This window comes from Lathyrus oleraceus, chromosome 7 (genome assembly GCF_024323335.1).
Source record: "Lathyrus oleraceus cultivar Zhongwan6 chromosome 7, CAAS_Psat_ZW6_1.0, whole genome shotgun sequence".
NCBI lineage: Eukaryota > Viridiplantae > Streptophyta > Magnoliopsida > Fabales > Fabaceae > Lathyrus > Lathyrus oleraceus.
The window spans coordinates 180,947,936-180,961,663 of NC_066585.1; the positions used below are offsets into that span (position 1 = coordinate 180,947,936).

At 34.9% G+C, this 13,728-nt stretch overlaps 1 protein-coding gene across 2 annotated transcripts; it reads right to left on the reverse strand.

The window, feature by feature from the left end:
* Positions 1 to 8,001: 8,001 nt before the first annotated feature.
* Positions 8,002 to 13,303, reverse strand: LOC127100656 (kinesin-like protein KIN-14D). Of its 2 annotated transcripts, none has more exons than XM_051037905.1 (17): positions 13,136 to 13,303; positions 12,898 to 12,964; positions 12,611 to 12,805; positions 12,378 to 12,501; positions 11,763 to 11,872; positions 11,496 to 11,672; positions 11,009 to 11,218; positions 10,832 to 10,906; positions 10,559 to 10,705; positions 10,326 to 10,461; positions 10,107 to 10,216; positions 9,373 to 9,534; positions 9,079 to 9,296; positions 8,779 to 8,860; positions 8,597 to 8,701; positions 8,395 to 8,499; positions 8,002 to 8,304 (listed from the first exon to the last, which is right to left on the reverse strand). In XM_051037905.1, the coding sequence occupies exons 2-17, from the start codon at positions 12,940 to 12,942 to the stop codon at positions 8,143 to 8,145; spliced, it is 2,163 nt and encodes a 720-aa protein (XP_050893862.1). In that variant the 5' UTR covers positions 12,943 to 12,964; positions 13,136 to 13,303; the 3' UTR covers positions 8,002 to 8,142. The 2 variants fall into 2 exon arrangements, with proteins under 2 accessions (XP_050893862.1, XP_050893861.1); XM_051037904.1 differs by having other exon boundaries at positions 10,107 to 10,219.
* Positions 13,304 to 13,728: the final 425 nt, after the last annotated feature.

Consider the following 13,728-nt stretch of genomic DNA (forward strand, 5'->3'; position numbering starts at 1 on the left):
CGGCTGGTGGATGGGGTTTCTTTCTTCGACATCTCAGAACACATGTGGCTCTACAAGCCAATCTTTGTTTGATTTCTGATAGACATGCGGCCATTGAGAGTGCCTACAACAACCATGATAACGGATGGCATGATCCTCCTTCTACACATGTCTACTGTATCAGACACATTGCACAAAACTTCATGCGTGCTATAAAAGATAAGAATCTTCCCAAGAAGGTGGTGAATGCTGGGTATGCTTTAACTCAACCGTCATTTCAATATTATCGTGATGAAATTAGACAGTCTAATGAAGACGCAGGGAGATGGATAAATAACATACCAGTAGAGCAGTGGACAAGGGCATTTGACGGTGGTTGTCGATGGGGCCATATGACAACAAACATTGTGGAATGCATGAACGGGGTTTTCAAAGAAATTCGAAATCTGCCGATAACCGCCTTGGTAAGATTAACCTATTATAGGTTGGCTTCTATGTTCGCAACCAAAGGTGAAAGATGGAGTGCAGTGTTAATGTCCGGGCAAGTATTCAGTGAGTGTTGCATGAAGGTCATGAAAGAGGAGAGCATCAAAGCTACCACACACGCTGTAACAGTCTTTGACCGTCATAGACAAAATTTCAGCATCCAGGAAACCATGGGCAACAACGAGGGGAGACCAAATTTAGCCTACGCTGTTAGACTAAACAGAAGTTGGTGCGATTGTGGAAAATTCCAGGCCTTCCGCATACCTTGCTCCCATGTCATTGCAGCATGCGCTTATACTCGTCAAGACGCTTACAACCATTTATCTGATGTGTACAAGGCCAACACCATCATGAATGTATATACTCAAAGCTTCTCAGTACTACCAATGGAGGATTACTGGCCTCCATATGAAGGAGATATTGTTTGGCACAATGACGAGATGCGTAGAAAAAAGAAAGGAAGGCCAAACAGCACAGGTATCAGAACAGAGATGGATTCCACAAATAAAATGATAAGATTATGTAGTATCTGTCGTCAACCAGGACACAACAAGAACAACTGTCCCAATCGAGGAGCATCATCTAGGTCTTAAGCTTTTTGTAACATTGTATTTCTGTAACATTCAATCATTATATATCATTAAGTTCTTGTTACAACGAGTTTCACAACAAACATCAGTACAAAACATCTGAAAACATAAATATTTCTAACTGATTACAACAATCAAATTGATGTCGTCTCGACCGAACATCATTTCCCTAGCATCCTTATCAGTCTTCATTCGCACCCAACCAAAGATATTGTCAAGTCTCTCAATACTTCTGATTTTTTCCCCTTCTGGTATTTTCCCATCTAACCATCAAACCAGCTCCCTGTTCAGTTGATCGAACGTGGTGATGTTCCAAAACAGCATCAGCATTTGAGGTTTGTCTCTCGCATAAATCACCTTTCCGTATCGGCGACGAACACCAAACATGATAGCCAAATGATTATATGAGATGTGGAACAATTGGTCACACAACGCATCTATTTATAAGACAAAAAATGCATTTTAGGAGGAGTCTCCAATTGAATTGGCGACTCCTCTTAAAACCTACACATAGGCGTCAATTGGATTGGCTAGGGCAGGTGCCCTAGCCAATCCAATTGACGCCTCCATTCAAGTTTTAAGAGGAGTCGCCAATTCAATTGGAGACTCCTCCTAAATTGTAGACCAAATAAAATGTAAAAAAATTATCAATGTTGACCAAAGAAACTTAAATATAAATTAATTGTAAAACAAATAAAATGTAAAAAAAATATTCAATCACTTTTGCTAATTATTGTCAATTAATTTCATTAACCAATTAACCAGTTTATATAATGCCCACTAAGTTGTAAAAGAGTAATATTTAATATGATAAAAGTTTTTAAATAAATTTCACTGATCCTTGACGGGCCAACGGTGTAAAATGTAAGAGAATTTTTTAATGCATTCTATACTCTATATATTATTAGTACATCTTGTAAAAAATATTAAAATGCTCTTAAATTTTAGAGATGCATCTTCGAGCGAACACAATTAGGGGTGACAAATGGGCATGTTCGTCTCGTTTAGGTCCGTCCCGCAAAAACCCGCAAAAAAACGGGGCGGGGCGGGACGATCATAGTTGAGCATGCGGATCTAAAACTTAGGTCGCCCTGCGAAAAAATGAGGGCGGGACGGGGAAAGCCCGCAGACACTGCACTTTTTAAGCCTAAAAATACAAAAAATTATGTAAATGCTCGTGCCCGCAAAAGCCTGCGAAGAAAACGGGATAGGGTGGGGCAGACACATTAGAGGATGAGGACCTAAATCATTGACCCACCCCTCACTAAAGTGAGAGCAAAACGGGTCGGACCCATTTTGCCACCCCTACACACAATACACACACAATTTAGACCATTTTGAGTGGCATCCTAATAGTTGGGTTTTGTTAATCTGGAGATGCATCTCTAGAATCTGTTCGTAGATTCATTTTCGTAACATATGTGCAACATAATCAAAGGCAGAAATCAAAAACTTGTATTTAGACAAAATAAAATAACCATTCATAACATAAAATCTATATTACATAGGTGATTTCAACATAAAATGAAACATTACATTTTAATATTCAGGTGGACGCTTCAACATCTTCACAATATCTTTGACTTATCTTGAAATCTTCGTTTCCAACTCGAACAAAACTTTTGTTTCAAAACGGAAAAATGTATTTCACATAACCCTTACATCTGCATCTGTCCTCAAAGTTGCTGAACTCAATCTCCCATTCGTTGTCAATCGACGGTGAATGGTACTCGAACTTGACAATTATTTGATTGTCTTCGTAAGATAGGAGATTGTGCATTTCGTATTTCAGATCTGCAAAAGAGATTATGCTCCTAATTGATGACTTTGTTTGGCAAATGAACAAATATTTTGACAAAGATAAAAAAAATGTATTAAAATATTTAGAAATTGAATATATTACACTTCATTAATATTAAGACACAATTACAGATACTTATTGGTTGGCTAAACAGAAAACTAAAACGAATCGAAAGATTCTTCCTCGGATAAATTTATAAGTATGGGTGGTATCTCCTTTGACTTTTGTGCATTTGATTATTTTTCAACGTTGCTCAATTTCTCGAACTCTTGCATCATTTCCACAAATTGGTCCGACCAAGTCTTAACTTTTGTGGTTGAATGAGCTTCCCACTTCAGTGAGGTAAGGGGTATAGGGCATCCCGATTTCAAGTAAACTTGAATAAAGTGCTTTGATTTTGAAACCCACCCAATACACATAATACAATCATTTGGATTTTGAGGTGGGGCGACACGCAGTGGATACAAAGTTTCTGATAAATCATATTGTGTAAGATTAATACACACTCTATCATACACACATGCTATGAGGTAACATATTTCAGAGAAGCACGTCCATTTTGCCTCTGGTGTCGGTCGACTAATGCAAGGAACAAGAGACTTATAACTTGCATCGAAGTTTCTTTATTTCTGTAAAGTCGTATGTATGATTCTTTATGAGTCCTCAACTTATTGATAAGTAGATGGCGTACAAGTGTATGGTTATCTTCCCCTTTATCGAGTAAAGTCGAAACAACTTGATAACCGCAATTACCATCACCCTCAAACACTGACGATCTGTTTGATGTATTTGTGCATAAAAATCGACATCTTGTTAATGAATGGAATCTTTGGTGAAAACGGTGAAATAGGTGGTTTGCTAATGTGAGCTCATTCAAAAACACTTTTTTGAGATTTTGGAGTTGGTGAGTCCAAAAAAACTTTGTCAACATGTTCAAAATACAAAGGAGACCACACATTTGAATTGTCACTCGGTGTAGGCTTGAGCTTCTTTAGAGCACCTTTTGTTTTCAAATTAGTGGTTTCCGGATAAACATTCTTCCTCAATTGTTCTTTGATGTGGAGTTTCATATTGTCATCGGCTTTCAGAATTCTCTCATGTATCGCTTCTCATTCGGTCAAGATAGAGATATTTGGTTTACTATCTTTCATGACACTGTCATCATCAAACCTAAGCCTCTTCCAGTAACTACAAACTTCATCCATTCTTAACGCACTACCAAGTTTCATCTTCTCTACAATAAGACAAACACATGAGAGACCATAGGTTTTCACAATTGTGCATCCATACTTTGCACTATCAGAGCATACATTATCATCTAGTTTAGCTTCGTGAAAAATATAATTCAAACTCGCTCGAGATATGTTGTCGATCAATTAAGAATAAAGATTGTTGTCTTTAAATATATTTTCCAAAATTGTGATGCTCCGACTAAATGATGTATGTATCTCATTATGTTGGTTCTGGATCATTTGGTTCAAGGAGTCCCAATCTCTACACAAATTGTCTTTACTATTTCCCAACCAACTCTTCAATGTAGCATGGGCGGACTCAACTCGGTTTATTATTGTATTCTCAAGGTGTCTAACCTAATTGGTTCATGCACAAATAATTTTCTCCTTCACCAGGTCAAAACTTGTGCTTTCAACATATTCCAACAAATCAGGATATTTCTCGCACACTTTCCTGAAATATATAATGGAATCGACATATAACTCTTTAGTGGAAGAATTTACTATATTGTTCCACGCATCCATTATTTTTCCACTACCACACTCGCCTTCACCATTTTTCCATCTTCATACTTTATCTGTTTCGTCCCTACTACGGGTTTAACCCAACTTTTCACATTCTTTGTTATATGATACCTACATAGTAATGCATAAGAAGTAGGAGATACATTTTCAACCGAATTCATCAAAATGGTATCACGGTAACAATCGCTTTAGGCATCTCTTCTTGGTCCTTCAACATTTCCGTCACACCTCTAAGGCTCAAGTAAGATTCTCCTATTTTTCGCTCTCTAGAAATGCAAACCCGACATAATAGGTCTTCTTAGTAGAGGTAACTGAAGGTGTAAAAAACACAAGAAAATGGGGGGTTTGAATTGAGTTTTAAAACAAAAGCTTTTTACCAACTCAAAAACTCCACACAAACAAGAGAACAAAGAGAGAAAGACACAAATATTTTTATCCTGATTCTCTTGAAATCAAAGTTACTCCAGTCCATCCGCCGAGGTGATTTTTCCTTATACATAAGGACTTAATCCACTATAATCAAACATGTTACAGACAAACACAAAGAACAATTTTGTTTTTCTTCTCTAGGATCCGACTATAACCTAGTCTCCTTAAAGAAAATCACAAAGAACAACTCTATTTGTCTTCTCAAGGATCTAACTAAAACCTAGTCTCCTTAAGAAAATACAAACAAACAAGTTTGAGTATAGGTTTTGTGTTACAAGTTGCTTCTACATAAACCGATTTTACACAAATTAAAAATAAATACTTAAATAAAAACTGTGCACAAAGTTGATAGCTTTTCACGTAGAAACAAACTTTTCAAATTATTTTTTGCTCATCCATTTTTCTTCAAGTATCCAAGTCCTACTTATATAGCATAAGAAAGAGACCGTTGGAGGGGAAAATCGGGATACCAAAAGAGCGGTTGTTCACCGTTGGATTGGTGACAGGAGTGATGTATAGTACAATCCTTCGGCCGTAATTCCAGTGGCAAGTGTGATGTATAGTAATGTCCTTCAGCCACAGATTCAGGAGTGGAAGGGATATTTGATTTGTACCATGTACTATTTGATCACGTATCCATTTGATCGTATCTTCAAATTCATTGGCTTCTGAGAAATAATTTTGAAGCATGAAAAGAAGAAACACAAAGTTGATATCATAATCTTCAGAGTCTTCGGTCAGAACCTTGACCGCGACAGTGTTTGACTTGAGATCTTTAGAATCTTCAGCTAACTAACGAGCCTTCAGAAGCTTGCCATTCTTCAGAAGCTTGACAATCAGAGTCACATCCAGAAGCAGAAGCGGAGAGAACATTGCAGCAACAAGATAGTGTCTTTCCGGAACTTCTCAGAAGTGAATCAGCACAGAAGTAGAAAGAACATTGCAACAACAACATGACGTCTTTCAGAACTTCTCATGATTAGTGCAAAAGCGAAATTCAAAACAAATGTTCAGAAACTGGTGACGTTGCACATCATAAACTCAGAATCAAAATTGGTTGTTAAAGCTACAAAATGATAAATTGTTAGGGTACCAAAATTGTTCTCAAATAAATACAATATTGTTATCATCAAAACTCAAGGTATATATGCAGAACCAAATCTTATTCTAACAGTAACATCAATCATCTCTAATAATGGAAGTTTGTACTTGTTGGTCTTGTATGTTGAATCAATGATGATCATAATAGAAAACGTGTTGAACAACTTGATGGAATCAAGATGAGTCCAAAATATATCTCTAACAGATACTCCATCATCACAACTTCGGTAAGTAGACACATAATTATTATCATCCAACAGTTTCAAGAGTTGTTGTATTTGAGTTCTATCCCCCCTCAGCGCCTTGTTAGTTTCATACTGAATATTGTACACTTGCTTGACATTTGAGATATTTTCGACTCTTTTACGTTTCAAAGTTGCAAGTATATTTTTCGGTTAAACCAAATTCAATGTCATGTCTGAAATGTATTCCTTCTCTTCCGGCATGAGGCAGCACGTAATTGGATGACCGACTAACTTTTCACACAAGTTATGATTATGTAAACCACATATGACATTAAATCTCAATTCCTTATTTGCTAACATATAACCATGCAACTTAAAGGGGCACTAATATTTTCTTGAACCAGTGTCATCTCGTTTAAAGTTTCAGAGAGGAGGTATATATTTTCCTTTTCTTTCACACGTCATTGTCACAAATGCACATCTTATATTCGAACCATTATCAGACCTTTCGGTTACCACATCAAATCCCAGTTTGTAGGTCTTCGTACGAATCCATTGAAGCATGTGATCACGAAATTTAAACTCTTGCTCATTTTTAATTTGATTGCCAACATCTACTGCCTTCACAACAACAACTTTGGCATCCAGAGACACACCTTGTCTGAGAAAAACATCGGGGTGCACCATATCTAATGAAAACAATTACAACAAAACACTCAATAAGTGCAAATATTATAAACAGAGCTGAAAAAATGAAAACAGACAGATGCCAAAAATGCATTTTCGGATGCGTTCATACAGACTCTGAAAATGTATCTCCGAAATAAACGCACGTCTTTTAGTCCAAAAACAAGATTATTGTGAGCAATGATGCTTGAAATAAATGATCTTTATCTGGAATTCCAACTTGTTTTGCACTCTTTGATGTGATGAAACACAAGACTGAAGATTTGGAGTGAAATTTTGGATTGAGAATGAAAGAGTTTTTGTTAAGGGTTTGGAGTAGAAAACAAGTATGACTGTGTGATCATGCAGGTGAGTGTTTTATCAAATTATTTCGGAGATGTATCTCCAGAAATATCTAGCATGCAAAGTTGATAGAAATTCCAAAATCCCTCCCCAAACCTCCGTAGATGCATCTCAAGTAAATTCACAGGCTGCTCAACTGTCAGTATATTTGTTGAAAATTCTCGAAGATACATCTCCAAAATAATTGTGTTAATCTAAGGTGACACTCGTTTGATGCATCATAAAACTTGTGCGTTCGAAGATAGATCTCTAAAATCTGAGGGGCATTTTCAATTTTCTATAAAGTGTTTTACCACTCTATAGGGTGGGATAAGAAATTCCAAAATATAAATGAGTCATCTTATAAGTACTTCAATGACTATTTTTACTTTTTTTTTTTTTAATAAAAGTTTGGCTACAAAACTCATACACTAAACTTTGAAAACAGGAGAATTGTAGATGCATACTAAACCGAATAACTTTGCAGTTTTTCTATCTTTGAATGATACTTGCTGAGTTTTTTTTTTCACACCTTTTGTATATCTTCTTGATCTTAATTAAATTACAATTCTAAATGGATGTAAAAGAAAATTACAAATTACAAATTTTCTCTATCCAATATAGAAAGAGGTTTGATACCTCCACACCATACAAAACTCTATGTATAGTATAAAACAAATCTATAACCATGTTAAAAAAAATTGTATTGCTAGCATTGTTTAAAAGATTTTAACCAATATTGCTAGCATTATGATTCCATGTTTGTAGTCATTACACATTAAATATTCTTAAACTCAACCAAGATTCTAAGCTCCCTGAGTATGTTTAGGTCTTACGGTTTGAGACCCCAATTTCACAGCATTCACTCTAGCCGCAAACCGAAGAGAGCAAAGTGACTCGTCGATTGAAGATTGATCCTGTGAGATGTTGACAAACATCAAAGTTTTGGAGTCCCCTTCAAGAGATGGCTGTCATCCATATAATATAAACTGATTATGAGTGCACTAAACCAAGACAATGTTATGGTAGGTTGTTCAAAATTATGAGTTTTGATATACCTGGAGTAGGTGTGTGAGTTTTGAATCTCTAAAAGGTACATGATCTTCTTTCTTTGCCAAAGCAAATATGACATTGCTCAAACAGGAGAGACTTTGGTTGATAGCCTGAATATGACAACAACGAAATTAACTAGTTTATTAAAGAAGGTTGAATCATTCCCCAAGAGCTCAAAGATCATAAAGGTGCAAGTCAAATAGACACCTGAGCTTCCTTCAAACGGTCCCCAGTGGCCCCACTCCTTGAAAGTCTTTCACTTCCAGCCAAATCGATCAGGTTCAAGACACCTTGTACTTGTTGTTCAGTGTTCTTCAAAATAGAAATAAGTGGATTATGAAATAAATAATTGGATTAAGTTGTGACAAAAAAATTGTGAAAGCATGTACCTCATTTATACCACATATGCGCAGAGTAACAACAAAGTGGCTTCTTGACGATTGTTCATTCATTTGTGTTCTTCCCATTGACCTAATGACCAAAGAGAGTAACAATTTCATCTTTTCATATTTCATAAATAAAATTAAGCTATATTTAGATTTTGTTAATGACCCAAGTACAAGAGGGAGAAAAAGTGACTAGTTGATAGGAAATAATATTCATGAAATTGTTGATTCCTTAGGGAAGAAAACGTGCATTCATTCATCCACAATGTTGCAGGATCCTAATTAGAGCAAACACAATAATACCTGATTTGGGCAGCCTTTTCCAAGAGGGAGGAAATTTCAGCGGCACTACAGACATCGACAATGGTGAGGTCCAAAACATGTGTATTTCCATTTTTGTCATGTCTAATAGAATATTGTTTTCCGTGAACACTGTTTTCTGCTCGTGTTTGGTCAAACCCACTTGACCGATTTGATAACAAATCTTTGATGGTCTCGTTATATATTTCCAATACTGATACCTAGAAATATGAATATGAAAACCAGGCTCAGCTTTCATTTATGTGACAACATGAAAATCAGAATGTATATACCAACCTGCATTTTGTAATTCCAGCCTTGGTCATTAAGAGACTGACTTGTTTGGAATATCTGTTCTAAAGAAAGTGGTATCATCCCTTTCAGATCTGGAGCGTCAGGTCTACCCACCATTGTGTAGGTTTTTCCTGAACCCGTCTGTCCATAAGCAAAAATGCATACCTAGAATAACAAACAGTGGCCTCTCTTAGATCATAATTTATACCCAACAGAAAACAACAAAAAGAAGCCAACCAACTGTGGCACCACATGACAGATAAATATTTTTTCAAGAAATAAACCGAATTCTTTGTTGTCCAAAGCCACATCTAAGATATCAAACACAAGAAAGTTGGAGGTATTCAAATAAAGTCTCCTATTTAAACAAAATATCATGTCATGTCAAGGTTCATAGGAAATAGGAAATATAAACAGATCTAAAGACTATGTACTTTAAGGGTTGATGGTGGAGCTTTTTATAAATGTAAAGCTTTTGAAGGTAGAAATGCAGACCACAGACATGTAATAAAACTAAAGCAATTGATGATCATATCCCATAATGAAGTCCATAATCAACAATCATCAACGTTATACATTAAATCAATAAATTACTACTACATATTCAATAATCATATAATTTAGTTGTGCTACAAATAACTGACAGCTGACAAGAGCACTCGATTTTTTTTTGTTGAAGGATCTCAAATACAAATATGCGTGACATTATGAATCAAAAGGAGGCAATGAAGAAATACCTTGTAGCCATCAAGCGCACTTTGCACCAGTTGTGATATTTCAGTGAAAACATCATGCTGAGAGGCATCATGATTAAACACCTTGTCAAATGTAAAAAGATGTTTCTGTCCTGCTAATAGTTGAAGGACAAAATTGTGAGACTTGACTAAGCATAATATTGCATTAAACATGTAGAAAACAATAGGAATGGAATAGGGGTAAAGAAATATGCGTTGTACCATTTTGACCTAACTCAATGCCCCGACCAAGCATTTCTATTGACGTTGGATAAGAAACAACCATGTTCGTTTCGGAACGATCCTCTCGTAGTAAAGGTCGCACACGACAAAACACACGAATATTTCCTTTCAGCTCCTAGAAATAGAGATAAGTGGACGCCTTAGCTCTATAATGTCTTACCTTTAAAAAGAAGATTTAGATAATCTAAAAAGTAAAAAGAACCAAACATTACCAAGATAGTGTTGTGCAGTTTTTTTCTCAACTTTTCTCCTTCAACTACTTGAAATTCTTTATCTGCCAATTGATCTTGTAGTTCACGTATGATATTTTTCTTCTCTTCAAACATTTCTCTTGTTTTTAAAGCAGATAAATCAGCCATCTAGCCAGAAAGAAAATATAAGTTAGTGTCAGTTCTGGTCTTCTAGTTAAAAATCATTATTTTCAAGAAATTTTTAATAATGGTAAATAACTATTCCATATTAAAAATAAAACACAATTGTATTACCTCTAACTTCTTCCTTTCATCACATAACTTTTTCTCCAGTAAAGTAATTTTCTCCTTTTGAGAGGAACAAGTATTCTGTAAAGGCAACAAATTATTGTATAAATCTATTGAACACGAGAGTGCACAAATAATCAAAAATGTTATTATCAAATACAACGACAAAATAAAACAACCAACCTCTAATGCCTCTGTTTTACTTGCCAATTTATCCAATTTTGAATATGTTTCATATTTGAATTTTATGTATTTTTCACGTTCTAACATTACAGCATTTAGTTGTCCTTGTAGGCGATCGCGATCATCCATTAATTTTTTTAGTTCTTCACGGAGACATGTAATTTCTTTTGCTAACATTTCTTTATGTTTTATAGCTTCACTATGTGAATCCTGAAAGAGAAAAAAGAGAGCAATGCAACACAAAAAAATAAGAGGCTTACAACGAAAATTGGGAAAGGGGATTGAGTACAATATGATAGCAAAATACAAAAGGCTGCAAGTCTTAGTTATTTCCTCTTTGTAACAATTTTACTTATGCAAATTATTAAACAGGTCAAATTCAAGTGCTTGAAAAGGAGAACTAGCAATGAATATACAGATTAGCAATGCCTAGCATTACCCAGCTATTCCCGTCTATTTGTTCTTTAACAAAGCAGATACCACTTACTTTAAGAGATTTCAATCGATCCTGCAATTCCTTATTAAGATCTCTGGTAGCATTAAGGCTCTCAACAATGATTGTTTTCTCCATGTCAAGTCGTCTATAAGCCTCATTAGCTGACTTCAGATCTGATTGAAGACTACTATTGCACTGCTGTAGTTTCATATTATCCTCAATTGCTACCTAGTTATCAACCCACGAAAAATCACACTATCAGGCAACATATAAACATCACTTGAGATATTCAATCACTATGCTAGCAGATAAACTTACCAACTTTTCTGATTTTTCCTTTACATTTATCTCTTCTAAGGAAGAAATCGTGTTTCTCATATTGGATATAGTATCACTCAGTTCCTCAGTCTTGTTATACATCTCAATCTCTGAGAATACAGCAATGTGTGATGGTTAAATAATTATTATCTTGCCTTCAATTCTTTTGTTTGAATCCAAAGATAACAAATACTTTTAGGGATGATGAACAAGATAAAGCAAAATAAAGATGGTTGCTTAATCATTTACAAAACTTTAAGATAAAATAAAAATGCAAATATTTACACGATCCCTTCAGAACTACTAATACAATATATACTTCACTGTTTTATAAGTAAATTTCTCCATCATAATGCATTCACAATTTCTAGTAACACATTATACAACACAGAACTACAATATATACTTCACTGTTTTATAAGTAAATTACTTGGTCTTAATTCATTAACAATTGCTAGTGACATTTTATACAATAATGAATATCTACCATTTTTTCCTAATTCATACAATTAGCGAGTGAGGGAAAATGCAGCAACCTAGTCAATCATAATATTGGTATTTTGAACGAACTCAACATAATTTCATCAACCACAAAAGATAGAAGCAAGGAAATACCAGTATCACAACACTTTTTAACAGCAAACTCTACTTCAGAATGAAGTTTTTCATTTTCATTGAAGCACCATCGAACACAAATCTTAAGCCGCTTAATAAGATCCACCATCTGGTCCATTTTTTTCTGCAAAACAAAAAGGAAACCATGCAAAACCCAAATAAGTTCCATAACAAAATCAATTTTTTTTAAATTAAAAAATGAAATTACAAACATTAAGTAAGATGATCAAAACCTTGTGATCAAGGGAAGCCATCCCCCTTTTCATCTTCTCGTTGAGCAATGCCTCTATATCCTCTTTTGTGAACTCAATGGTGTTAGATTCCGTTCCATCTGTGTTACTGGTAGAGGCGTTGTTCACCACAGCAGTTAACGGTGCCCTGGTTCTCCCCATCTTGTCAGCTTCAATTTCTTCAGCGCTATCCTTTTTCTGAAATCAGAAACAGTTAAAGACACTCTTCAACCCGCAGACCGATTAATTCAGCATTTGAATTGAAAATGCAAACTTGAGAACTGACTTACATTGGGGTGGTTGCCCGGAGGCCGATTCTGGTTCCGATGAGCCATCTGTAATATACTTTAAGCTTATCTATCCAAAAACCAAAAGTTAAACTTATAGATTTATAATTGGGGATAATTTATTAGAAGTTCAATTGTTCTATATTTTCAATATAATTCATCAATTATATAATCTACATAATTAATTACAGAAAAATAATGGCGAAATGAGGAATCAAGAGATGCAATAATGGTATCATACCTTCTATCGGAGTGAGGGGAACGACGGAGCCGCCGTTGAAGTACTGAGCTTGACGAGCACTTAGGGTTAACGAAGGTAGAATCAAAAGAGACGGAGCGTGAACTTGAGATTGCTGCAGTGTTTTTCAAAATGATATTATTTTGAATCCAACGGTCTTTTCTTTATATTTACTTGGAAAGTTTTAAATCTCATTATTTATGAAAAATTACACTAAATAATTATAAATTTTTTCCTTTTTCTTTCTTTCAAATAATTGTATTATTAATTAAACTTATGGGAATGATACTAAAATATTATATCTTTTATATTCCAAGTTCAAGATAAATAATTAATATTGTGTATCATAAGAATTGCTTTGTCATTTTTGAGAAAAAACAAAAATGTTTCTAGAATCCAAAAACATCTCCGAATGTACTATATTACACATAATCCTTTTATTTTTAATCACACCCCAAATCTATGAGATAATTTAATTTGGAAATATATCTTCGTAAAGTTTACGGAGGTGTATTTTCGGAACATATTGAACCAGAAACAAACACAAAATTAAAAAGATGTAGAAAACTGAAACATTGTTAATTAACATTGGTAAG